The sequence below is a fragment of the Martes martes genome (genome assembly GCF_963455335.1).
Source record: "Martes martes genome assembly, chromosome: 2".
Lineage (NCBI taxonomy): Eukaryota > Metazoa > Chordata > Mammalia > Carnivora > Mustelidae > Martes > Martes martes.
The window spans coordinates 135,639,186-135,666,717 of NC_137889.1; the positions used below are offsets into that span (position 1 = coordinate 135,639,186).

Here is a 27,532-nt window from a genome sequence, read left to right on the forward strand (position 1 = left end):
AGGTCATGATCCTGGAGTCCTGGGACTGAGTCCCGCATTGGGCTCCCAGCTCCACGGGGAGTCTGCTTCTCCCTCTGATCTTCTGCTTTCTCATGCTCTCTCTCACTGTCTCTCTTTCAAATAAATAAATAAAATCTTAAAAAAAAAAAAAAAAGAGTTGCACAGATTATTCCCCAGGCTTGAAAGTGCGGGATGTTAATAGAAGAGATAATTTTAAGAGGTGCATAAACATGTTTTTTTTTCAACAAAGTTTTCTTGTGGTAAGAACATGTAACGTGAGATATACCCTCTTAAAAAATTTAAATGTATAAAATATTATTGTTTGTCGAGGTACAGTGTTGTACAGCAGATCTCCAGAGCTTGATCTCTTATTTGACTGAAACTTTATGCCCAAGATATGATTTTCAGTAACATTGAATGACATGGTGAGAGACTCATTTCCCTTTCGGTTGTCTTTGAATCTTTATGATTATGTCAAGTGGAAAGCATTGGTTTGGTGCCGGTATGTCCCACACTCCAATATTTATTTTTTATCAGAGTAATAACGTGTATGTGGTCTGAAGATAAAGTGACATTACAAGTTTGAAAGCAACAAATAACTCTCCTTACTGCCAATCCAACCCCAGAGACAACCATTGGCAGCCTTCTGACTACTACTTTTAGTATTTACTTCCATATTTCTAAACATTATGCTTTCACTGCTATTTATTGAGTAATGGATTTTAGACATTATCCATTAGCTTCCTTTTATGGAAGAAAGAATTTCATGTCTTTCCCCTTCCTCTTTTCCTTACCTCCCCTTTCCAGTACCGTTACATCACTTTGTTGAGTTAAACCGACAGCCGATGTTTATATTATTATAATTAAGTAAGTAATGTTCAAACTTGAGTTGAATAGTATATAATGATTTCAGCTCTTTCCTATGAATTTTTTCATTTTATCTGGGGTTAATGGTTGCCTCTTTATTTGTTTGCTTAGTTTCATCCTCAAATCTTTAACAGAACTGAAAATCTCTTAATATATTCAAATACATTATTCTAGTAATACCATTTTTTTTCTTGGATCATTTCTGCTTGGGTCCTCCATCTTTCTCCAATCTGGAGAATGCTTTTTAAACCTGCTACATGCTGTCCTTGTGGGACTTTTTGTCATCATTCCAGGAATTCTCCTTATCTTCTCCTGATTTAGATTGCCTGCTTTCCTGGATCTCCTATTTTCCTATTTATTGGTTTTCTCTCATTTTGGTGGAACTTACCCTGCAGAAGTTTGCTGAGAGAGGGTGAATAGTTGGTCAGATTTTGAGACTTTCCATTTCAAAATATGCTTTTACTCTGCCTCATGGTTGATTGATGACTTGGTTGGACATGTATTTCTTATTTATTTATTTATATATTTTTAAAAGATTTTATTTATTTATTAGACAGAGAGAGAGATCCCAAGTAGGCAGAGAGGCAGGCAGAGAGAGAGGCAGGAAGCCGACTCCCTGCTGAGCAGAGAGCCCGATGCGGGGCTCGATCCCAGGACCCTGAGATCATGACCTGAGCCAAAGGCAGAGGCTTAACCCCCTGAGCCACCCAGGCACCCCTATTTATTTATTTATTTAAAAGATTTTATTTATTCACTTGACACAGAGATCACAAGTAGGCAGAGAGGCAGGCAGAGAGAGAGGGGGAAGCAAGCTCCCTGCCAAGCAGAGAGCCTGATGCAGGGCTGGATCCCAGGACCCCAAGACCATGACCCGAGCTGAAGGCAGAGGCTTAACCCACTGAGCCACCCAGGCACCCCAGGACATGTATTTCTATGTTAAAAATTCTTACTCTCCGAATTTTGAAAATATTTCTCTTTTATTTCCTAGTTTCCACTGGTATTGTCATGATGTTCTGTGCCATTCTAATTCCGGGTTCTTTGGAAACTGTGGAGGCTTTAGAATCTTCCTCTCATCCCAACGTCCTAAGATGTTATGGTGCTGTGCTTACTGAGAGGCATTTGTCTTTACTGTGCTGACCCCTACATAAAGCTTTTTTACAGACTGAAAACTCATGTCTTCCTGTTCTAGAATTTTTAAAAAATATCTTTTCCCCTGAATTTCCTCTTCTTCATTTTCTCTGTTCCTTTATTCTTAAAACCTCCATGAGTTGTATGTTGAGCTCTGGATGGGTCATCTAGTTTTCTTTTATCTATGGTTTTTCATCTTCTTGGACTTTTGCTCTTTCTGGGAAATTTCTTGAACTTCTGTTTACTAACCTTTAAAAAAAATTCAGATATCAATTTTAATTTCTAAGAATTAATTTTTATTCTTTGATTGTTCTTTAGCCATTACTGCTGCTATTAAATCATCCCTTTTTATTTTACGGATACAGTGTAATTTCTTATATCTAAGGATTTTTATGGTAATATTTTTTAAACTTCTTGTATCATTTCTGTTTTTTCCAAGCTCCTTCTTATTTGTCAATTTTAGCCTCTGTCTTTCATTTTTATGTATTATTTGCCCATTAAATATCTGTTGACCACCTCTATATACTTGGCACTGTTCCAGTAGCTTATGATATACCAGTGAAAAAATTAGACAAAGATCCTTGCCCTCTTGAAGTTCACCTTATAGTCGAAGAAGACTGAAAGTAAACAGGTAATATCATAAGAAAATACTATATTAAGCAAGAGGTGGTAAGTGTTAAGAAATAAAGGAAGAAGAAGTGCACTCTAAGGGAGCATAGGGATGGGTTGCTGGGGGCGGGTTGGGGCAGGTTCCTATTTAGGTTGCTCCGTGTGGACCCCACGGAGAAGGTGACTCGAGCAAAGGCTTGAAGCCGGTAAGAGTTAGCCATGTGAACATGCAGAGAAAAGCCTCTTGAGGCAGAGGGAGTAACTACTGCAAAACCCTAAGTGGGAATGTGCCTGGTGGGTGAGCAAGGAAGTCTGTGGCTGAGAGAAGGAGCTGACAAAGTGGTAGGAGGTAAAGTTAGAAAGCTAATAGATGGATCGTGTTGGGCCTTAAAAGCCTTTGTAAGGCCTTTGGCTTTTCTCTGAAGGAAATGGAAAGTCATTATAAGGTTTTGAGCGGAGGACTAACACCATTCTATGTTTTCAAAGGATCACTTGATCTGCTTTGCTGAGAACAGTCTATATGGAGGCATTGGTAGAAGGAGGAAGTTCGGTTAGGAGGCTACCTTGACCCAGGGAGGTAGCAGTAGAGATGGTGAGAAATGGTCAGATTCTGGATATGTTTTGAGGATAGAGCCAAGAGAATTTCCTGACATAATAAATATGGAGTATGAGAAGCGTCAAGAACGACCTCAGAGATTTGGCCTGAGCATCCCAACAGACAACCGAGAGAGAGAAGGCAGCAGGGGAACCAGTTTTGGGGGGAAGACCGGACGATTCTGATTGACATGTTGTGTCCGAGATGTGACTTACGCTACAGCTAAGGAGAGGCTGTCAGCATTGTCATTCACTACGCTACTTGGATCCTTTCTTGTTGCATTGTAAACAGCCTGGTATGGTACACATCTGGGTAGAGAGACAGCAGGCAGGTGGATATATGAATCCTGCAGAGGGATCTGGGCTGGAAATATAAATTCACTGGCACACGAAGATGATTTAGAACCACGACACTGGAAGAATTTTTTTTTTTTTTAAGAACTCTTTAAGGGAGTGGGTGTAGGTAAAGGAGAGAAGAGGAGCAAGGACTGAACCAGCCTTAGAAATCAAGAAGACAAGGGTCCAGCAAAGAGATCTGAACAAAGGAGATCTTAGAAGCTTTACTCAAAAGTCAAGTGGTTCTTGATGGGCTGTCTGTGCCCATTTAATAAAGAATGTCAGAAAATGAGCTGGGAGCTCCGTGTGCCTGGGTGGGGCTTACTGAGTTAGACAGCTTCACCAGAGGGTGATTGATCATCAGCAGCTTTCTTTGGGAGAGCTCCAAAAGTCAGTATCTGTAGGTTCTCTTTCTGGGACCATTTGGTTTCTCTCGAGAAAACTCTTAAGCCCCCCTGTGGGGGCAGGCAAGTGTGGGGTGAGGGAGGAGGATGAGTATAATAGGTCTTACTTCCAAAAACCTGAAAGTGTGCCAGGTGAAGGAAGGAAGGTTCTTCTTCTACACAGTATGTAGGTGCACATGGTTCCTAGCACAGAATTTTGTTCTGGACTCCCCTGTGATTCTCTGGTTGGGGTTCTCTAGGCAATAGAGCTCCCCTGTCCTGGGATGGGGAAGTAGGAGTGGGGCTCAGAGGTGGAGGGGAGCTAAAGCACTCCTTATTAGAGTCTGTCAAATAGTTCTTCCCATTCAGCCTTTGGCCTCACAGGTACCCGGAGTCCCCAGTTCCTGAGCCTGTTGGGGTTCTGGGATGAGCAGTGTCTTAGTCTTCATTGGTCCGTCCTTCTGCGGGCAGTGAGGCTTCATCTGTCTGCACTCTGTCAGCTCAGCTGCCATTCCGCTGAGGGCTGTCCTTCAGAAATTTGCTAACATCTCTCTTCCACTGCCGTGTCTGCTCCCGCTCTCCTTGTTCTCAATGACTTTATGTCTATTTTTTTCCTTTGCTGGCATTTTAGTGAGGTTTCAGGAGGGAGAAGAAATAAACGGGTTCAATCTGTCACGTTTAGCACGGAGCCCTCGTGACGTGCTCTCAACACCTCTTGAACATCCATTCTCTTCTTCGACAGAAGGAGGGTCTTGTGCGCTGAGCCTTCAGCAATCAACAGCATCTAATGAGAACTTGGCAAATTTTGTTCTCATGGGATTTATTTTTATACTTTATTTAGAAAGTGATTTTCTTTTTCTACTCATAAAATTTCATTCTCCCTAATTTAAGTAAAAAAAAAAAAGGTGATTTATAGAAAAATAGTAAGTGTTATATGGAGATGCTAAACTTTTGACAGTGATATATTAATGCTTGAAGTTTAGGAGACACTGTACTATTTATAAACATCTTCACAGGAGGAAATTCCACATCTTCCTACCTTGTCTTCTGTCATCTAAGAACTTTCTGTTGGGACGTGCTGGGCTTCTGGCCTGCTCAGGCCTTGGGCTGCTTCTGGTTCTGTTTGTACTTACCCTTTCCACAAATTTGATTTCTTTCAAGTTACTGCTCTCTCCTTTCTCTCTCTCTCTTTTTTAAAGATTTGTGTATTTGTTTGAGAGAATGAGAGAACGTGGGGGTGGGAGTGAGGAGGAGAAGCAGGGAGAGAAGAGGAGGAAGGGCTCAAGAATCCCAAGCAGACTTTGTGCTGAGCACAGAGCTAGTCCCGGGGCTCAGTCTCACAACACTGAGGTCATGACCTGAGCTGAAACCAAGGGCTGGAGACTTAACCAACTGAGCCACCCAGGCACCCCTCTCTCTTCTTTTCTATAGCTGGACGCCATTTTGAAATATTTCTCTTAAGCTGCTGTTTATTAAAAAAAAGTATACACACTTAATTTTCTTGTTAGGAGTGTTTTGTTTGTTCTGTTTGATTAATCATGGCAGAATGAAGAGGGGTTAAAGAATAATGGCCAATAATTGGGGCAGAGGGAGTGAGGAGTCATCCAATACCTTTAAGAGCATAGTAGTAATTGTCTAGCATTCTCTCTGAAGGGTGAGTGAGGATGGCCTACTCACTTCCCCGAATTTCTTCTTAGATGTTCCATTGCACTAGACCAAGTCTTCACTTAGACTATAAGGTTTAAGTATATCAGGCCAAATCAGATTGGATTCATTGCTAGTGAAGCCATTTGGATTTTATCTGAGGTGGTTAGGGCAGGATCCCTTGGGATAACCAGGTCATTCCAAAGCCTACTCGGCTATTCTTGTCTTCAAGGGTAGGCTCTTTTGAGCTCTGCAAATCCCTGAGAGGAAATGTACTTTCTTTTCTGGCTCTCCTGGACCAAAGCATTGAGTCCGTCAGCCTCCCTTGAAGGTCTTAGGGTCATAGCTATATCAGAAATGCTGTCTTTTCCCCTGCTCTTTTTTCCTGCTCTTTTGTCCTAAGTATGGTCAAGAAGCCTGGCCTTAGGACTAATCCTAGCTCTAAGTGGAAACTGACATCTCCTGACAACCACTTCAAGGTCCCTCTGACCACGCTCACCTCAGGTTGGATATTCATTTGCCAAGCAGAAGTGATTATTATGGCTCCCGGTTTACCCATATTACCAGCCCAGGGCCTCATCCCCATTCAGTTCCTCTTCCCTTCTTACAGGGAGGTCTTAAAGAAGACTCTCTAGAGTTTTGCGTCTTTTACCGGAATACATTTTTAAACTTGTGAACAAAGCAACTATAGTTTCAACAAGGGCCATTCCTTCAAGTTATTGCTAAGCTTAAAAAATTCTATCTCGTCTAATTTGAGTACCTTGATCCCTTTAGATTGGAGGCTTTCAGAAATCTAAGAAGTAGATCCAAGTAATAGCTTGATCTTGTTGCGATTTAAGTACATTCCCTCTGATTCTATTCTCCTCAGGAGAGTGGCATAGCTGCTAATGACCCCACTCTTTTTCATACAGTTGGGGACCATTATTAAGTATCTTTCATCTTCTGTATTTTGAGGCTTCATTGTAATAATTCTTTAGCTTTCCCCCCCAATCATTAAAAAAGTTTGGTTGTTCTCTTTGGACTAAGATTTTTCGTATCCTAAACCTGAAGCCTGGAAGTATATGTAATGTCCCAACAATGGTTTCTTTAGTGCTGGGTAAGATAGTAGAATTTCCTCTCACTTAGTTCTTTGAATGCACCCCTATTTGCTTAATATTGAATTATTCAGTTTCTGTTCCAGAATTAGCCAGTCACAAGTAACCCATTCATCATGAACCTGAGTACTCTTAGAAATATTACCCTCTTCTTACCCACTGTAGCTGTAAATTTTTTGTTTTTGCTGTTTCACTTACTTTTTTGTAGTCATTTTGAATTCAAATCCAGAAATTTAGAGATTCAAACTAGTGGCTCTACTGTATGTCTAAAAACTCTGGAGAAAGGAAAATTCACAAAGAATAATTTTCAGGTATTCTGCAACACTGGGATTATAAGTAATGTGGATCACCTATTTTTGTAATAAGTACAAACAAGTTAAAGAGAGGCAGTAAACATATCTCCATTTTTCTTACAAGTGCACCCATCTTAGACATTAGCTAAAAGCCCAAGATGTCCTTATCCACTGAGTTAGAATGGGCTACGGGTCCCCGAGGTGAGATAATGACTCTAAACTATGAGCCCTTCAAACTGTAGCACCCTCCTCCACAAACTGTCTGTATCAGTCAGCTCAGGCTGCGGTAACAAAATACCACAGATTGGGTGGTTTAAAAAACAGACATTTGTTTTCTCACACTTCTGGAGATGAGAAGATCAAGATCTTGATCTAAGATCATAGTTCTGGCTGCTTGGGTTTCTGGTGAGAGATCTCCTCTCTTGGCTTACAGATGGCTGCCTTCTTGCCATGTCTTCATTTGTCATTTCCTTGGCGTGTACACGCAAAGACAGAGCAGAGGGTGGGCGGGGTGAGTCTGGTGGGTGGCAGAGAGCTCTCTGGTGTCTCTTCATAGAAGGACACCAATCCCATTAGATCAGGGTCCCACCCTTCTGACCCCATTTAACCTTAATTACTTTTGTACTCCACGTACGGCCACACTGGAGGTTAGACCTTCAACATACGAATTTTGAGGGACACCAACAGTCAGTCCATGCCACCACCAAATAGCTCTGTCCCCCACGCTGGCCGAGTCTCAGGTAGCGGGACACAAGGAGCAGCAGGGGTGTGGATGAGTTGCAAGCCTCGCTCCCTTGTCTGCTTATCCTGGTGCTTCTGCAGCAGGGGCACCCCTGAGCGGGGGGTTCGATCGTGCCCTCCTGCCATCTGTGGCCACTGCCCTCTCGAGTTCCCACACAAGGATTACTCGACAAGGAGCAGTTCAGATGGTTACAGATCTATATAGAAAGATCAGCTCAGCACCTTTACTCTGCAAGCCTTTGCTGAGCATATTAACCTGTTTCTCTGACCCTCAGCCAGTGTAATTATCAAAAAGACGTTCCAGGGTCAAAAGCCAGCAGACTGAGGCTGGGCCATCTGCTAACAGAGCAGGCCGCTCATGGCGGTGGGCGGCCCGCTGCTTCCGAATGATTCACCCAAACAGAAGGAGAAAGAAAAAGGAGCTAATGAAAACTCGAAATAGGAAAACCTCCTAAGAAGGCTCCTTTAGGTTGCCTTGTCTGTTTTTATTTCTGAAGCGTGTTATACTACTAGGTACTCTAGGTAATCTGGTTTTTCCCTTCAGTACCTGCTTCACATTTTCTGGGAACAAGAGTGTAATACACAGTCTCCTAATCCACCAAATAGCAGAGCAATTCAGAAGAGCTTGAGGTCAGAGCTCCCCCAGGTGACGCGTCCATGCTGAGGGGACACTAAGTAATCTGCTGGGAGGGTGAGGAGCTTCGATTTATATTTGCTCTTAAAATCTCGTTCTTTAATTTCTGTTTTGTGTGTGTTTTATCATGTAGATGATACTCTTTTCCAGTTGATTCTATGAGCTGGGCTAATGGATCAACCCCATATTCCTGGTGGTTTAACACAATGGAAGTGTATGTCTTGGTCATGTAGGGTCCTGTGTGGGGGTTCCTGGTGGAGCGGCCTTCCACATGGCCATTTAGAGGCCTACACTCTGTCCATCTAAGGGGTCTATCCCCATCCATGTCCTCAGAACTCTCCCCACTCAGCCAGTGTGTGGGGGAAGGGAGATTGGCACACCTGCTTCGTGACCATTTGGCTCAGAGGTGACATGTTTTACTTTCTCTTTCCATTGGCAGGAAATGGCCCTGCCCAAATCCAGGACAGCCGGGCATCTGGTCCCTAGGTGTGCAACACCAACTTTGTGGCCAACTAACTACCTCTGCTACATATAGGACATGTGTCTGTTTGTTGTTGTTGTTTTTTTTTAAGATTTTTATTTATTTATTTGACAGATCACAAGTAGGCAGAGAGGCAGGCAGAGAGAGAGAGGAGGAAGCAGGCTCCCTGCCAAGCAGAGAGCCTGATGCGGGGCTCGATCCCAGGACCCTGGGATCACGACCCGAGCTGAAGGCAGAGGCTTTAACCCACTGAGTCACCCAGGCGCCCTGTTTGTTGGTTTTTAATGGGGTTATGCAACCATGAGAACTATACAGTCAATAAAATTTGGAGACCCGTGTTTTAGCAACTGCTCAATTTGGCTGTCAGGCCTCAATTTGGTTCTTTTTTCCAAAATGAGGTAAACTGAGCAGTACAGTTCATGACTGAGACAGGATCTAATGGTACTTAGTTCAGGACTGTACTCACTACCTCTAGCCTTTGGGTCCAGTGGGACTCTGGAGTGGCCACGAGTCTGGGGCCCCACAGCTAGGCTCCCTCGGAGTTGGGGATGAACCCTGAGGGGTTCCAGCCACTATAACGAATCAATCCCATAGGCTTCTTCGGGTCATCCTTTCTGGTGACCAGCTCCTTCCGGTTCATCTGACACTTTCCTACTCAAAGTTCTATGTCCCAGGAAGCCCTCAGGTCTAGGCGGACTGAGACAATGCATCTGGGACCATCCTGGTTATGAAATTCAAAGTCCCATGTTCTGAAATCCTGCTCAGTCTAGGGCAAACTAGGAGGATTGTCACCCTACTGTCTTCCTAACAAACTCTTCCTGTCATTGCCCCTGGGCAGACTTTGAGCCATATGGTGACTCTGCCTATAACAAAGGAAAAGCTTCTCCCCCAGTCATTTTATGGGAAGCTTAAATATCAAAAGAGCACAGGTTTTTTGAGCAAAGAGGGCTCTAACCAGGGACGAGTAGACATACACGTTTCCCTCAGTGTGGGCATGCGGGAAAGGGGACAGTCCCTCAGTGGCCATAGTCGGCTACCCCCTTCCCTTCCCACATGAAGGGAAATGGGCACAGCTGTTTCCAGCTTTTTCTGTTGCATTTGGAGACTTTTTCTGAAGATCACCTAGTGTAAGAAGACAGACTATATCTGCTTTCATGTCCAAAAGAGACCAGGAATTATTTCCAGTTTAGTTTTCTTGTCAATGTTACTATAATGAGTCACCGATAGGATTGTTAAGAACAGTTTCCGAACTTGGTCCCCTTGAGTTGAACAGTGTTTGTGGACACCTCACTGTGAACGAGCTATCTTGGGACACATCCAGACACAAATCACTTAACTGTGGTGGCAGAAAGACATGGTCGCATGCTGGGTTGGGGTGGTGCAGGAAGAGGTCATACTGAACAGGTAGAACGGGACGCAAGGTGTGTCAGCCAAGCAGGACCTGGTATTCTCGGTAGGCAGCTACAAGGAATACCGTTGCCATATAGCTGGGCTCCATGGCTGGCCATCAGGAGAATTATTTTCGATCTCTGATACATGATACTAAGACAGGGACAGAGCCTCCTTTCAGAGGGACTAGGGCTTAAGGCAGAGCAGCCCAGGTGGGGCCCGGAGGAGCAATGGATAATGACCACCGCTAGGACCTGAGGCCAGGGTGACACCAACAGTGACTAACTGCCTAGAGGGGACAAAGGGACTCGTTTCTTGGGAGCAGAACTGCCCAGATACTCCAGGCTCCGCCCTCAGGGAGCCCAAATGCAGTTATAGTCACACCCTTGCCGGAATCTCAATGGCTCCTTAAGCAGCCCTGCTCACCCAGGACCTCAGCACCCCCTCCCCCTATCTTCTGGGTCACTTCCTGGAGCCTCAAGGGAGGTGAGGGACACAGCCCCTGCTGGCAAGCCCCTGAAGGGAGGGATTGTGCTGCATCCTGCTGGAGTCCTTCCCCAAAATCCCGTGGATGCAAGCCCCATTAGCTTTCAGAGCTAGGCGTTCTGAGGGTCCAGTCCTCAAGCAGGAGTCTTAAAAGTTGGCAGCTATCTGTGGGGTCCTCAGGGAGAAGCTGCTGGTATGGTGTTGTGCTGGGGGGGCGGTGCATGGCGAGCGTGTGTCTCAGCCTTGCCCACCTGTTTCAGGGTGGGTATCTTTTCCTTGTCTCCACTATAGGAGTCATCAGCTGGCTTTTGGGTTTCCTTCAGAGGGAATCGCTCTGTGAGTGTGGCTGTACAATCAGGGTATCCGTGGGAGGAGGGAAGTTCCAGAGCCCCCTGTGTTGCCATCTTGGTGGCCAAAGCAAAATAAAAAAAAACTTTTTTTTTTTAAATTAAGAAAATAAAGCCCCTCATGGTGACCTTGGCTAGAAGATACAGGTCTTCAGATTTTATTTTATTTATTTATTTGACAGAGAGAGATCACAAGCAGGCAAAGAGGCAGGCGGAGAGAGAGGAAGGGAAGCAGGCTCCCCGCTGAGCAGACAGCCCGACCGCTGAGCAAACAGCCCGATGCGGGGCTCGATCCCAGGACCCTGGGATCATGACCTGAGCCGAAGGCAGAGGCTTTAACCTACTGAGCCACCCAGGCACCCCAAAGATACAGGTCTTCAAGAACCGGTATCAACTATTTCTGGGCTGATTGTCTCATAACGTTACATACACAAACTTCAAGGAAGAATGTGGAGTCATTTTGGATTCTCTACACTATGCCACTCCCACCAGGGTCAACTCAAGACATCACAAATGACAGTAGAGTTCTTTCCGGTTGTGATAGTGTCAGCAAGGAGCACAGCCAACCTAACCGAGATCCCTTGGGGGTGCGGCATGGGAAGGATGAATAAAATTCATCTTTTTTCTCCTCTTTGCTAGGTGCAGATGAATTATAGTTTTCAGAGAACTGTTCCTTTTTGCTTAAAATAGTATCAGATTTTCCATCCAAGTTTTCTATGAATAGAGGCAATTTGACTTGATGTTGGGACAGGGCTTTGGAATCTGGTGGTGACACAGTACCTTTGATTCTCTGCAAGGCATGGGTTGGTTTGTGCTGTCGGGACTTATTTTTTCCCTCCATATAATGGGAATGAAGAATACTCCATTCAGGATATTTTAGGGAAATTATTTAGGAGTGTTTTTTAACTGCTGTGTAACTCAAGTGGAAGGCAATGAGTGTGTAAGAATTTTTGGGAAGAGATCTGATAAATATAAATTGTGTTATTTTCTGGGTTCTTTAGAAAAGAAGTGGAATGAATTTTGGGCTTAGAATCAGAACCAACTCAAGGTCTGTCTTTTGGAAAAGAGCTAAAATTCATTCCTACTACTGGCAGCTTACAGGTAGGAAAGTGATTCTTGGCCCGGATCTGAGGTTTAAACAGTGTTTGAGTCTTACCTTGGAAAACTCATTTGACATGAAAAGACATCTAAGTTTTTATGTAATTCTTAGATTATTTTTATAAGAAGAGATTAGACATTTACCTCCAGATGAAAGCATAATGTTTCCAGGTTGAGTCTTCTCATAAAATAACCCATGTCTGAGGTGTCTGGGTGGCTCAGCTGGTTAAACATCTGCCTTCAGCTCAGATCACGATTTCAGGGTCCTGGGATCCAGCCCTGCATCCGGCTCCCTGCTCAGCGGGGAGCCTGCTTCTCCCTCTCTTCCGCACTGGTGTTATCTCTCTCTCTCAAATAAATAAGTAAAATCTTAAAAAAAAATGACCAATGTCTTTATATTTTTTTTTCCTACAGACAAAACTGTGTGGAGTTTTACCCCATATTTCTGATTACGTTGTGGATGGCTGGATGGTATTTCAATCAAGGTAATTTTAAAATAGGATCGACTCTGTTCTAATGATGATTGTGGTTCTTAGAACCATTAAGGAACGGATGTGCCACCAAACATCGACTGATTCCGGAAATTGTTTTAAACAAAATAATCCATGTCTCTGTGCATCAAAGAGCACCGCTCTGCAGATAAGCTAACTTTGGCTTCATTTCAGTTTAACTCAGTAAAACAAAAAACAAAAACAAAACAAAACAAAAAAATCATCTTGGAGCAAACCGCATGCTGGGCATTCCCAGATGAAAATGACATGATCACGGTCTTCAACTCTGATTCCTTAATTCCAGTTTCTCTGCAAGAGTTCACCCTAATGATCATAGCTATTATTTACTGAGCACTCACTACATGCCGGGTACTATTTTACATCTTCAAACCCATCCCATGGACAGGATAGGTAGGATTGAAACCTTCCTGTGAAGTAGGTTCTGTAACTGATGCCTACTCTACAGATGAGGAAACAAACTAACAGCTTACGTAGTTTGCTCAACTTAACATTCATCAGTATGGGAGAAAACTGGCTTTCAAGTACAGGAAGGGTCCATAGGTATTTTCTCAACAACATGTGTACCCTTCCTTGAGTTCACAAGGCTGTCGTGTTCATGTGTGTAGCCGCTCTGCAAACATCTGGGAATATCCTTGGTGAGCTGAAGCCTTAACCCAAATCTGCCTGTTTCTTTAATGGGGTCAGAGCAGCACTGGCTACCTGAGTTGGAGAAATTCAATCTCTTTGGCTTTCTGATAGCTTTCATCACCTCATTTGGGTCTGACACTTGATGGCTAAGATTTCACTAAACCCCAATCCAGTGGCTTTCAAAGGCAACCCCCTTCACTGTTTTCTTGTAATTTTTGCTGTCAACTGAGGAATTTCAGATAAAATGTCCTTCAGAGAGAGAGACTTCTTAACTCTATTCCAACTCACATTTTTGTCCCCTGAGGGCATGAATGAAGGCGATTGTTCCTTGTCAGGTAAGACTGCATTAACGACTAATAAGAAACGTGCCTTTGATAATGGGACTCAGTCTCTGCTGTTTGACCCTTTGGATGTCACTGTAACGGGCTGAATGAAGCCCACTGTCAGAAAAGGATTTTCTGTCATAATTTTGTTCTTTCTCATGAAAACTTAAGTTGCCTGTTAATTGCCTGCAGTAGTTCTCATTGGCTTCGAGAGAATTAAGTCATTAGATGGGGGGTTTGGTGGGGAGGCTTCAGAACTGCAGTCTGCTTCAGGATCTCTCCACTTCCTCCCTCACATGCCAGCTGCCCCCCACCCCCGCCATCTCGTCTCTTCGCTTGGCCCCCTTCTTCTCACCCGCAGGTCCCAGGCACGTGACCTCCCCGCACGAGGCCTTCCCTGATCCCTTTCTAAGGGAGGCCTCCTCCGTCCCCGCTGTTCCAGCCCTCCTGCCTCATTTCCTTCCCTGCACTTTCAGTTCTGTGATGTTCTTCCAAGTTTTCTCCTTGTTGGCTGTCTTTGCTGATAAACTCCGGAAAGACAGGGAGCTTGTATCTATTGCACTGCTGACCCCAATCCTTAGACTCTGCTCAGTGTAGAGTAGAAACTAAAGAAAATGTTTGTGATCTAATAAAATCAGGAATTTAATTTTATTCAGGATATCAGAGCCCCAAAGATAGGCTCCAAGTGTGTGCCAGAGGGCTCTCGCAATTTGCATCCGTTGGGTGCTGAGGAAGAGAGAGGGTCCCTGATGGTAGGGAAAGTATTGATATTTTTTATGGGACAAGATGACAGAAGATCCTGCTATACTTTACATTTCTTTGAGGTAAAATCTGTACACTGTATAGTGAAAGGCACAGATCATACATGGTCCATTCCGTGAGTTTTAACAAGTGTGTGCCCATCAAGATGCAGGACATGACTACCACTCAAAATTTTTCTCTTTTTAAAAGATTCTATCTATCTATCTGTCTATCTGTCTATCTGCGAGAGAGAAGGGGGAGAAGCAGAGGGAGAGGGACAAGCAGACTCCATGCTGAGCATAGAGCCCGGTGTGGGGCTTCATCTTACAACCCTGAGGGTATTACCTGAACTGAAACCAAGAGTTGGACATTTTACTGACTGAGGCAGCCAGGTGTCCCCAGAACGTTTTCTTCTGCCCCTCCTCGTCAGGCACGTTCAGAAGCAAACACCATTCTGGTCTTTTTCATCATAGTTCAGTTCTGCCCATTCTAGAACTTGCCATCGTGGGAACCATACAGTGTTTACTCTTGTGCCGTGCTTCATTCACTCAGAAGAATGTTGAGACTCACCACGTTGTTGCAAGTATCCGTGTCTCTTCGTTGCTGAGTGGTATTCTGTAGTTTGATTATCTCAGTTTGGTTATCCATTCTCCTGTTGGTAGGTTTCTGGGCTCTTTCCTGTTTTTACTATTATGAATAAAGCTGCAATAAACATTCTGTACAAGTCTTTTTATGGACATCTGCTTTCATTTCTTTGGGGTAAATATGTAGGAATGAAATTGTTGGGTAAAAAGTATGACCCAAAAGTTGAGTCATAAAGAACTATCAGAACTTTTCCCAAAGTGGCTGTACTATTTTGCATTCCCACCAATAATGTATGAGGATATCAATACCGCCAACATTTTGTGTTGTTGGTCTGTTTAAATTTTAGCTGTTGTAATGGGTTTGCAGTGGTATCCTGTCCTTGTGGTTTTAAGACGTAGTTTGCTGATACTGAATGATGTCGAATAATGTTGAAAAAAATTCTCATGTGCTTATTGGTACATTTGCTTCTCTTCCTGTATGAATTGTCTATTCAAATATTTTGCTCATTAAAAAAATTAAGTTGTTTTTGTCAGAGCTATTTGTGCATTCTGGACATGTACACATTTTGTGAGCATTTTCTCAGTTGTCATACCACGTTTTGAGAGGCCGCCATCACATTCTGTATCTTCTCTGTTTTCTCTCTGTAGTTTTTGCTACTTGTCTGGGTCTGGTGTACATATATGCCCGTCACCAGTATTTCTGGGGATATTCGGAAGCAGCTAAAAAAAGGTAAGGAGAACCTACGAACTGGGTGACACTTAGGAAAAGAGTGGCTGGATGGCGTCCGAATTAGCTGCGTGTTCCTGGGGTTAGTAAGAGCCCCGATGGTCATGGTTGCATGAGTGATCTGAGTGGCCTGAGACCCTTCTTCCCAGGCCTTGCATAACTAGGGGTGAGACGGAAACGTCAAGTACAAACTGGGCACTCAGTGTGCGCTTGCGGCCACCACACTTGAAATCCTTGCAAGGATTGCACACGATCTCCAAAAAGTCGCAAAGGAAACAATCCTGCCCAGGTGTAACCATCCTTTTAGTGTGCAGAGGAGCCAGCCTCTGTGGCTAGGCATCCCCTTTAATTCATGTGATGAATCCAAATTTTCAAATGGCAAAAGTGTTTGAAGTTCTGGGAGGTGCCAGCGGCGAGCAGCCTACCCCAGAACGCCTCCCTTCATTGCTGCACTGGTTACCATGTCTCTGCCTCGTGTCTGTCCTGTAGGATCACCGGTTTCCGGCTGAGTCTGGGGAGTCTGGCTCTGCTGATAGTCCTAGGCGCCCTGGGGATTGCAAACAGCTTTCTGGACGAGTACCTGGACCTCAATGTCGCCAAGAAACTGAGACCCTTCTGACGTCCTCCCCTCCCTTTGCCCAAATGTTTGCAGAAGCTATTTCTACCCTGAAGGTGATGTGGAGTCAAGGGATCAATTATTAAAAAGAGAAGTCTTTGTTTTGTTTTTCCTGAAATGGCTTTGTAGGAACATACCCGTTAGAGAATGCATTTCCTGTTTAAGAATTAAAGTCCACCATGACAGGGTACAGCCATATCTTCAGTGGAAGGTGCATGGGCTCTGGTTCTTGACATGCGTGCTGAAGCCACGACTGCTTATGTGGGAGAAAGCAGCCTGACTGCGTGCTGGGTTTTCTGTGGGGCCGTCGTCCCTGCACCGATAATGGTCCCATTACTCCTGTCCCACTACTACGTTCCAGACAGATGCTAAACAGGTCGCCATGCTCCCTTTATGGGTTGTAGGAGAGCAACAGGTGGCTGTACATGGGGGGAAGTCAGGCAAACACATAAAGTAGCCAGAGAAGACAGTCATCAACTAATAGCACAAAACAAATCTGGGTGCAAAATTTACTTTTGAAAGAAAAAGGGAAAAAGGGGTGGGGGGAAAGGCCTATCATTTTTAAGGAACCATCCCAAGACTAGTGTACAGCAGATGTCCTTGCCCCTGGTCAGGGGAAGGAGGGTCATGGTCACAGCTGGAGCAAGGACAGGGTTCTGCTATACTTCCTGTGTCATGTGGGTTTGGGGTTGGCAGCTGTTGTGACCCTGCTTCTTTATTTTCTTCGTCTTTTTTTTTTTTTAAGATTTTATTTATTTATTAGAGAGAGAGCACAAGCACAAGTAGGGGGAGCAGCAGGCAGAAGGAGAGGGAGAAGCGGGCTCCCTCCTGAGCAGGGAGCCCGATGCAGTGCTCTATCCCAGGACCCTGGGATCATGATCTGAGCCGGAGGCAGACACTTAATCTACTGAGCCACCCAAGTGCCCTACTTTCTTCATCTGTAGGATGGGAATGAGTTCACCTCACAGTTTTCAGGGACTTCAGGAAAATGGAATTATGAGCCCATATAACACATTTTAACATCAGGAAAAGGGCTCTGTCAATTTTTCTAGAGAAATCTGGACAGCGTCGAGTCTGTCGTGGGCATCTTCAAGAAGCTGTTGATTGGGACTTTTCTTTTTTGGGGATGGGTACAAAGGAAGTTTTAAAGACTACGCATAATAGGAAAAAAGATAAAGGCATTGAAAAAGTAGTGTTTCCAGAATAGTGGGGAAGAGATGACAACCCCGTGTCCCAAATAACAGTACTAAATATTTGCAAATACCTTGAGAACGCAGTGGTCTGAAAATGGGGCTATCAGGATCCTCCTCACGGGCTGTTTGCCTTTGAATAAGGCCCCTCACCCATAGGGGGAGGCTAGCGAGGGAGTGAAGACCAGAGCCGGCCAACACCAGTCCTGTTTGAGCCCGTGCTGGGCCCGCTACCGCAGTTCCGTGTGGCTCTTCACCTCTGTTTTCCTTGGTTAAAATGGGGCTATTCCTCACTGTAAAATGCTGTGTTTCTATGGCCTTTTTACTTTTTAGTATTCTGATCAGTTATGATGACTTGTATTGTGACATTTGATTATTTTACACATTGAAGACAATAAGGAAGAAAGAAAGCAAATTTTTTTTTTTTAAAGATTTTATTTATTTATTTGACAGACAGAGATCACAAGTAGGCGGAGAAGCAGGCAGAGAGAGAGAGGAGGAAGCAGGCTCCCGGCTGAGCAGAGAGCCTGATGCGGGGCTTGATCCCAGGACCTGGGATCATGACCCGAGCTGAAGGCAGAGGCTTTAACCCACTGAGCCACCCAGTTGCCCCAGAAAGCAAATTTTTGACACCAAAGAACAGTTTCTGCATAATCATATCCTTTGGAAGTGGCGAAAAGAACACACGACTTTCTCAGTCCGGCGCTTGAGCATTTATAAACAATTTCTATGTTGCATCTCAATTGGAGAGATTTTAAAAAGTAAATTACAGGGGTGCCTGGGTGGTTCAGTCAGTTAAGCATCTGCCTTCCTTTGCCTTCTACTCCAGTCACGATCCCAGGGTCTTGGGATTGAGTCCTGCATCAGGCTCCCTGCTCAGCAGGGAGACTGCTTCTCTCCCTCTGCCTGCTGCTCTCCCTGCTTGTGCTCTCTGTCAAATAAATAAATAAAATCTTTAAAAAAAAAGTAAACTACAAATACACAGAATTTGCTTAAAAACTTGTGGAAAAAGAAGATGGGTACACCAGGCTATCAGAGCTTTGTATCTTTAAACATCTGAACCATAAAATTTATTTCCTTTGTTCTAATTCTATTGTTACCAAGGCAACCTCTTGATTATTTTAATTCCTATAAATTTGGCTACAAGGAGGAAACATGCTGGCCAGAGAGATGTGAGTTTCTGATCTGTTTGAGAATTATAGATGTATATGATTTGTATACTAATCAGTTGATGGGTTTTATTTTTAGAAATCAGATTCATTGTCTCAAAAAATGTTATGAAAAAAGGGACAGGAAACTATTCTCTAGTAAAAGAGTCTTAAGAGGCATAAAAACCAAATGGAAATATGGGATCCTTGATCAAATCCTGGTTGGGAAAAAAACCCAAAACAGTTATGGAAGACATGTGGGAGACAACTGGGACAATCTGAACATAAAGTAAGAATTAGGTGGTATCAGGGAATTCATGTTAATTGTGTGAGGCGCGGTAACGATCTTCTGGCTAGGGGAGAGAATGTCCTAATTCTCAGGAGCTGCATGTTGAGAGGTTGAGGGGTGAAGGAACCGAATGAGGATAACTTATTTGGAGTTGTTCTGCAAAGTGATCACGGAAGGCATATATGACACAGTGCTAATAGTTACTATATTGAGGCAAGTGTTCAGTTACTCATCGTATCGTCTACTTTTCTTTTGATGAGGTTCATAATGCAAAGTTCAAAAATCATTTCTAAGAAGTTAAAACCTAAAATCAGATTCTTGGTAGCTGTGAATTTTTTTTTTTTTTTAAGATTTTCTTTTTCTTAATTGAGTGCTCTATGCTGTGGGATCTGTGGGATCGATAGAGCCACAGCAGTAGCGGTGGCCCAGCAGCTGTCCCGGACACGGCAGGGATGCCAGGGCCTCCCCTGTGCAGATGCTGCCGTAATTGCCTCCACCTGTTGCATGAAATCAGACAGGTCGCGGTGGCTTGCCCATAAGACACCAGTAAGGGAATCAAATGTCATCGAAATTGGAAAAGAGACTAGAGGACAAAACAGAGAAGAGAAGAAGAGGGGGGAAAAAAAAGAAAAAAGAAAATAACAGAGCACTGACTTTACAATCAAGTAGCTTTGGTCCCTTTCTGGGCATTTCTTCTCCCAGACTTGCCTTTGCTGGGTTGGAGGTGGGCGTGGCATTAATAAGGAAAAATACCAGCTCATTTGTTTTTTCACCTCTTGTCTCCAGACACAGTTTTCCTTGAAAAGAATGATCACAGGCAGAGATAGCTCATCTGGTGCTTCTGAAAGCTCCTTAACTTTAGGCAATAAAATGCATCTTTCTCACTGAGACAAACGTGGAGTGACTTCCCAGATAGATGTTTACTCTCTGCCTCTCCCCGCATCGCACACTTACTGCACTGGGATTTTAAAAAGGTCGGAGAGACACATATAGGAAATCCTTCCGAAGGAGAAGGGGATGGCGTTCATCCTGTGCATGACACACTTTGGTGTCAATGAAGATGCATGCTTTTAATGAGTCAGGGCTTAGGAATACTCAACTCTTCTGGAGCTTCGAGTTTTTCTGTTTATCAGACTACCCTCCCCGCCCATCAGTTCATTCTTCCAGCTCCTATCATCTGATAGAGTACTAAGCCCTTATCAGTGGGACAAAGCCCCAGGTCACACTGTTCTCTCCACGCAGTTATTCGGCAGCCATTCTGGAACCATTGTCCTCCAGGAGTAGGACTGGCCTCTCCCACAGTCAAATGCACTCTCCCTCTTGGTTGGTATGTGTTAAAACTCACCTTTGTTTTGGATCTGTTTTTGATGATGATTTTATTCTGTGCTTGTGGGCTGTTTTTCTTCTTAACCCAGAGAGTTTTGAATGGTGGTGTTTTACTGTGCCTTTTCAAGTTTGATGGAAAGTCTTAGGTCAAGTCTCCTAGAAGGGGAGGGGTTTCACATGTGTGTGATTCACATGTGTGTGATTCGTTAGCAAAGGCCCTCCAGGAGGGTAATCGGAACGGAGTGGGGAAGGGTGAGAAGCCAAGTAAGGACAACTTCAGGCAAAGTCTCAGCCTCTGCCTGGTCCCACAGGGGAGTTCTAGAACATAAATCCTACCTCAGGACTTGTCCAGGCCACCCGACTGCATTCTCACATTCTTGCACTAGCGAGTCACTGACTACCGTGGATCTGAAGAAATGTAAACTTCTAATCATTTCCAACAGTTTGTGGACGGTGCAGGCCAAGAGAGATGCAGCGAGGGCTAGAAGTGAGGTGTCCATGGGTGTGTGTGTGTGTGTGGACAGTGTCTGCTACAGTGGGGCAAGACCCTTGTGTTACTTTTCCTTCCCTATATTCCTTGAGATTTCTTTCTTTTTTTTTAAAGTGAAAATTTTACTATCAATTTTCTAATGAGCCAGTTGGAAATTGTAAGTACTGAATCTACAAGTGGACTTCAGTATGTTCCTTTCATAGCTGACTTTCTTCTCTTCTGTTTGCTACATCCCTTGGGATGCAAATTTAGAAAGTTTTAGTTGTGCAGTTGAATTAAAAAGACTAGGAATGATAGACTGATCTCCTCTGTTAAATAAATGTTTAATGATATCACGAATTTTGAGACAGGAACTGCAGTTAATCAATTAAAACCCAGGCATAGTATATCCGTTTAATTAAGGTTGGAGATCCAGTGACATTCCTAAAATAAACTATACTTTGGGTTGATTCAGATAATGATCTTTTATTTGTTTTCTTTTCTTTAAAAGTGGTATGTCAACATCACTTCATTTCTACATTTCAGAGTTCTGTACATTTCTTAAAAGGAAATAAGCAATGCTCAATGTACAAAGTAAAAACAGAAAACTAGAAAAATCTGAATAAAATGGAGCAAGTTGCCATAGGTCATACAGTACAAATTAGTCATTAGATGTCATCTGAAGTGCAATATACCACTGCTGTGATGATGAGTTAAGGAATGAAATAAAAATACTCTATTTTAAACAAACAGTATATATATATTTATATGTATATTTTTTACAGATAGTAGACCCAGTGATATCTGCAGTATTGTAAAAACTTATTTACAAATAACTTTTTTAGACATTACATATACATCAGCACCGTAGTAAAAACAAAAACAAAAACAAAAACAAAACGACCTTATTAAAATCTACCTCTCTAGTTAGTTGGTCCCAGTACTAAGCATTTGGAGGAAGCTATTAAAAGGTAATGGAGCCCCCTTCTCCCCCCGGCCACCTCCAGTTTCTCATCATTGCTCATATATGTTTCCTGTACCTTTCAGAAAAAGGTAATTATGTTTTCTGTCTTCTTGCTTGTTTACTCTTTTATTTTCTTCGTCTGGTTTTTACCTGTTTCTACTCAAGAGTTTCCATGGTGGCGTCCCTCCCTATGCAAGGAGTTCATGGTCACCTGCCACCAGGTCTTCCTAGGAGGAGCACAGCCCCTGCCTGGGCTCTTGCCCACCTGGCCTCCTCCGGTCTCCATGCTGCCCCTTGCTCAGTAGATCCACCACCTTGGGACATGGTGAGCAAGCCAACGACAGTGTTTGCCTGCCTGTCACCTCTCTGCCCTCTGCCCCCAGCTTTCCTCTTGAACCCCCCCCCCCAGTCCCCCGTCTCAGGACTCGCCCCGTGAGTGCAGCCAGGCCAGCTCCCCACAGCCTGTGCCCACGCGTGCTGCAGAGAGGCGTGCGTGGTCACACGGAGGGAGCCAGGCTTTCGGACACTGAGGGAGAGTGCAGCGCGAGAAAAGCACGCTCCGCTCTTCCTCCGGACAAGAGGCTGCATGGCCTCCCAAACGGGGCAGTGGGAACAGCAGCAAGGACAAAAGACACAGCCTTACGGTAAGTAGCAGAGGTTGTCATCCCTTCCAGCAGACGTCGCTTGGGGCAGATCTGAGTGAATTACAACGAGAACGACTGTACAGGACTTTGGAAGTGGATGACCTTGCCCATGTGGAAGGAACAGTATCTTCCTTCTTTTTATCATAAAATGGGTCAGGTGGAGCAACTGACCCTTCAGTTCCTCATCTCTGAGCGTTTTCGAGTCGTCTTTCTGGTGAGGAGGGATTAAGGGCAAGGCCAGTTTCAGAGCATCACCCCTGGGAGTTTTCTAAAGGGAGCCAGAGAGGGCTCCGTTTGGGCCACGCCTCCCAGGGTAGACCAGAAGTACCGGTTGTGGTTCATGGTAACCCGCCATGCAACGTCAGAGGGGCTGCTCAGTTTCGGGCAGAGAATATTCAGCCGACTACACGTTAGAGAAAGAAAACTCCAGTGTTGCCTTTGCATTTCAGGCGTTGTCTAAGTTCTTGCCTTTATTAGGATTCTGCCCAGGTCCCCTAAAGACAAAAGCTTCATTTCTTCTCATATAGTCTGTAAGGAGAAGCAAGGGCAGGATGGGGTGGAGGCATGAAGGAGCAAGGGCGGGGGTGGGGGAAAAGCGGCCACACGGGCAGACACAGCATCCAGTCGGGGTCTCCCCACCCTGTGGCCACCGGAAGTAGATGTGAACTGCCTAGCCAAATCGGTAGGACACCGGGCCCCCAGGAGGCTCCAGCCCGACTACCTGGAGTGCCGGCCGCCATCGTCATGGTCATGGTCACTGGCAGAGGGCTGCCTCCCCCAGGACTGCTGGAGGTACCCTTCTCCAGGCTCGCTTGGCTCTTTGAGAGGCAGCTGACAGCAACGCCTCTACAATTCCTGAGGGTCATCACAGGGCAGCAGACAGGCTCGTAGGATCCTCTGTCTCCCATTCTTCGTGCCTACCCGCCAAACACAGTCGCATGTCTCGACGCCTGACCTCTCTTTGCAGCCAGGGTTCAGCGCATTTCTGACCTGTGCTCTGGGCCTGTGCAACCACGCAGCAGCCTCTGCGGGACGCTCCCCGGCCCCCGAGGCTTTGCGGTCTCCGGCCCCCGGGGCCAGGAGGGGCTGGCGGAGCCCTCACGCTGGGCAGCAGTCCCGCCCGGCTGGAGCAGAGCTCCCTGGGCCAGGCGAGCACCGGAGGGCCGAGCGGAGGGGCCTCGGATCTGTCTTCTCTGCCTGCCTCCGTGGTGTCTCCCTTTCTCACAGCCAGGATCGGCGTGGCCTGGTGTCTCGGCTGCTGTGTGAAAATCAGGTGAAATGAGGCCCAGTGGGGCTGTGGATTGGCACCTGGATCTTTCACTGTCAGCCAGCTGCAGTTTTGCTCAGTTTGCGTGGGTCAAAAAAACAAAAAAACAGGGATGGCTCAACATCCTGTTTCTTTTTCACGTTTTAAGCTTTCAACACTAGGAGTTGTGGTTCTCGGGTTTCCTTTGGACTAGGGGTTCCCGAACAACTCATCGAGCTCCTGCATCCACTCGTCCCCTGGGCCGCCTTTGATGATGGAGTCCACGAGGTCCGCACTGTCCGAGAGGCCGGGGAAGGAGGCCCCGGCTGCCTCACCGCTGTAATTGTAGGACATGTCCTGAGGGGCGTTCCGCTCGTAGGCCTGGCTCTGGCCACCCGGAGCGAAGTTGCCGCCGGGCATCTGCTGCTGGGCTGGGGGCTGGCTGAACGCTGGCAGGCTGGGGACGCCCTGGCTTAAGCTAGACATGACCATCGGCCTGGCCTGGCTGCTGCCTTGCTGCCCTGGGAGTGGCGGCATCATCTGCCGGCCCATGGCAGCTGGGTTGAGGGTTCGCACGGCGCCAGTGTTAGCGTCCACGACCTGGCTCAGTCCCTGTGGGAAGTGTTGCTTGGTCAGCCTCGGCTGGCCAGCCTGAAGCGGGTAGCTGGCGCCATTGTTGAATGATCCCAGTTCTCCACTAGTCCTCCCGGGCATGCCTTGTAAGCTCCTCTGTGGCCAGCTCTGTGTTCCCTGCTGGACTGTTCCCATAATGCCCTGCAGCCTTGGCGGGCCTTGGGGCCTTGGCAGGGCTTGGCTCACCGGCCCTTTCATCTGCTGGTGCTGCTGGGTAATGGCGGAGTTCACCAGCATGCTCTGACCAAAACCACTCACCATCCCAACCCCTTGCCCCGAGGTGGGCTGCCTTGGCCCCTGGGCTTGGTTGTGTGTGATGCTCATGCCGCTTTGGTTTGGGTGCTGCAACATTTGGGTCATTCCTGTGCTCATATTGTACATTCCTGGTTGGCTGGTAGGCGTGTTGCTATAAGGGGCCAGTCCCATCTCTGACTGGGCTGCTGCCGTGGCCATTGTCCCTGGGTTCTGGGAGGGGCCCATTCCCATCATGCCTGCGTTCTGTGCCATCAACCGTGACGTTCGAATGCTCTGGAGGGCTGCTTGGCTTCTCACAGCTGCGATGTCCTGGGGAGAACCTACAGGAGAAGAAAAGACATTCCCATCCACTCATCTCGATAAGCAATTTACTGTAATGTATTGTTGGGATTATCTTTAGGCATGACAAAATTCTTTTATATGAAAGGATCTACTCTGATCATAAGTCCTTAACAAAAATGATTATTTTTCTGACTATAACATATGCTGATTGTAAAAAAACTCAGAAAACACTGAAAAGTACAACGATGAAAATTCGTTACCCAAATTCCCCCCATCCAGAGATAACCACTGATAACTCCTGTATAAATAGACACATGAAAATAGGGATCATACTGGACACGTGCTTTTGTAGTTGATATACTCTGTTATTATTTTTGTACACACTTCACAAGCAAATTTTTTTCTCACTCTTCTTGATAGGATGCCATCCTCAACCAATCAGATACCATTATTCTTGGAGGTGAGAGGGAATTCACATCCTGGGCTAAATTAAGAAGCAACGGCTGATCACTTTGTGTATTCTATTTGTGAAGCGGAACATGGTTCAGTAGAGAATACTATCAATAAAGACCATTAGACTAATTTCCCTTAAGACTTGAGCGGGATTTGAGAGGTTAAAGGCCACTGCTTCTGCTAAGAAGCTATTTCGACAGATGGGACATTTTTTGGATCCACTCTACAGATTTCCACATGCTCCAGATTCTCTGAATCATAACATGTCAGTGCAAACTGGCCAGCTTCCTGAGCTAGAAAAAGAAATCATCCCGCTACTTGCTCCTTGGCAATGAACTTTATGCATTTTTGCAGCAAAGTCCACTCACTTCTACAAATCGGCAGTGACTACTTCTCCCGGCAGATCGCTGACATGGTTTTAATGATGCTGTTTAAAAGCTGGCCAGAGAATGAAGGCCAAGTTCCTCAACTTTAATTAGGCATTTGAGGGAGTCCTTCTTTACATGTTCCTAGGAAATTTCCAAATCAGCCGAGAGAAAGAAATGTCACCCTTAGAGCCCCAGTTAATTTTGTAAAGGGCTAGGAGGTGCACAAAAAGTTTTTTCTATGTCCCTCTTAATAATGATTAAGTCTATGAGACACAGAAAAATGGCTTGTTTTGTTTTTTTCTGGACATTTAAAAAAGATGCAGCATGGGAGCCAATCGATATTATAAGCAAATGTGATACCACCTGGAACTGGGATGAGAAACCAGATGAGAACAGTGTAAGCTTGTTAAGCCTGGCACCTAGGCAGTAAGTGTGTTTCTGTCTTCCTGATGGGGTTATTGATTTCTGGGCAGCAAATAGGTCTCCATATTTTCTTTCTTTCTTTAAGAAAGAAAATTATGGGAATTTTGATTATGATTTAAGTTTTTGTGGCTTGAGATCAATACCATGTTGCACTGAGAAATGAAATGGTTTCTGTGGGGGAAAGCTGCCAGGGCTGGGGGCGAGCCCTAGAAATGTTTCAGTTTTCCGTTTTAAGCTTCATTATATCTAAGTGATTAAAAAAAAAATCAAAAGTTTCTGTTAAACACTGGATGGGAGTATATATTGCAATCTGTAATCTTGTTATGAAGTTTTGTGACCTTAATGACTAAATCTGTATCGACTGCATGGCAAGTCTGATCAACTGTGGTGAAATGGGTTATCGAGTTGTTTATAAAAAAATTTTAAGGAGAAAATATTGCTGACTCAGAGACTGATTGGCTAGACCCAAATTATGCAAACAGGCTAATGAGCTGCTGGAAACAGATGAAAAGACTTCCATATTTTGGACATTTTTGTTTTATGTTTATAATGGATATATTGAGGGACTGGAAATGGTCTGGGCCACTTTGGTGAATGAGAAATAGGTTCCTCTTTTTAGAGGACAGAAATGCTGCAATGCCTTTTAAGAGGTATTGAAGCATTAATCCAAGCCAACCTTTATTTTTAGTATAAAATGACTACTATCTAGGTATAACTTTTATAGAAAAAAGGGCATTTTTTATTTATTTATTTTAAGATTTTATTTATTTATTTGACAGAGAGAAACACAGTGAGAGAGGGAACACAAACAGGGGGAGTGGGAGAGGGAGAAGCAGGCTTCCCGCTGAGGAGGGAGCCTGATGTGGGGTTTGATGCAGGGCTCTATCCCAGGACCCTGGGATCATGACCTGAGCCAAAGGCAGATACTTAAGGACTGAGCCACCCAGGCGCCCCAAAAGGGCATTTTAAAACCAGCACTCAGCTCCATATTTTTATCCTAAATAGAAACAAAATGCTTTTTATTAATCTAGTTTAATACTTGTATAGAAAAAAAATGCAAATGTGTTTAAAGAATTACCTTATCGTTATCTGATTACTATATATGTTAAATAACAGACTAATTTTTTTTCCTTCTTCTTCTTCCATTTTTGTCTAAGACAGATATTATTGTGGGGACGCTGTACTCAAATTAATTTTCTTGCCCACCGGTCACAGTGTCAAAGAAAATCTTCCACATTCAAATAGAAATCATAGGCAATTTTTTTCTTAAAAGGGTCTGTTTCCTATTTTCACTCGTAGGAAGCCTGTATTTGTGAAAAATAAGCATTTCTCTATTGGCATGTAACATTGCCCAGAGGCACAAAACTCAATAAGGGAAAGATAGTCATTAAACCTTCGAAATATATAGTGGTGAGTGTTCGTGGAGGTTCTCATGCAAGTTATTCCTAACGTAACTCTCGAAGGACAATACTTCTTATCTACCAATTTGCTGTTTTCCCAGATACATAACATTATGATATCTAAGGTGTTAGTAAAATAAAATAAGGATGAGAGTAAAAAAAAAGAAAAGAAAAGAAAAGAAAAAAGT

At 44.6% G+C, this 27,532-nt stretch overlaps 2 protein-coding genes across 6 annotated transcripts in view; one reads left to right on the top strand and one right to left on the bottom strand.

Annotated features, from left to right (window-relative positions):
- MGST2 (microsomal glutathione S-transferase 2) overlaps window positions 1-16,362 on the top strand; it is a 28,867-nt gene extending 12,505 nt beyond the window's left edge. For all 4 annotated transcript variants that reach the window (XM_080796499.1, XM_080796498.1, XM_080796497.1 and 1 more), the window contains 3 exons: window positions 12,539-12,609; window positions 15,560-15,641; window positions 16,128-16,362. In XM_080796499.1, coding sequence (XP_080652625.1) covers window positions 12,539-12,609; window positions 15,560-15,641; window positions 16,128-16,257 — 283 coding nt within the window. In that variant the 3' untranslated portion in view covers window positions 16,258-16,362. The remainder of the gene's footprint in view (window positions 1-12,538; window positions 12,610-15,559; window positions 15,642-16,127) is intronic.
- Window positions 16,363-18,724: 2,362 nt separating this feature from the next.
- Window positions 18,725-27,532, bottom strand: part of MAML3 (mastermind like transcriptional coactivator 3) — a 398,166-nt gene continuing 389,358 nt past the window's right edge. For both annotated transcript variants that reach the window (XM_080796502.1, XM_080796501.1), the window contains exon 5: window positions 18,725-24,738. In XM_080796502.1, the coding sequence (XP_080652628.1) occupies window positions 23,741-24,738 (998 nt within the window). In that variant the 3' untranslated portion in view covers window positions 18,725-23,740. The remainder of the gene's footprint in view (window positions 24,739-27,532) is intronic.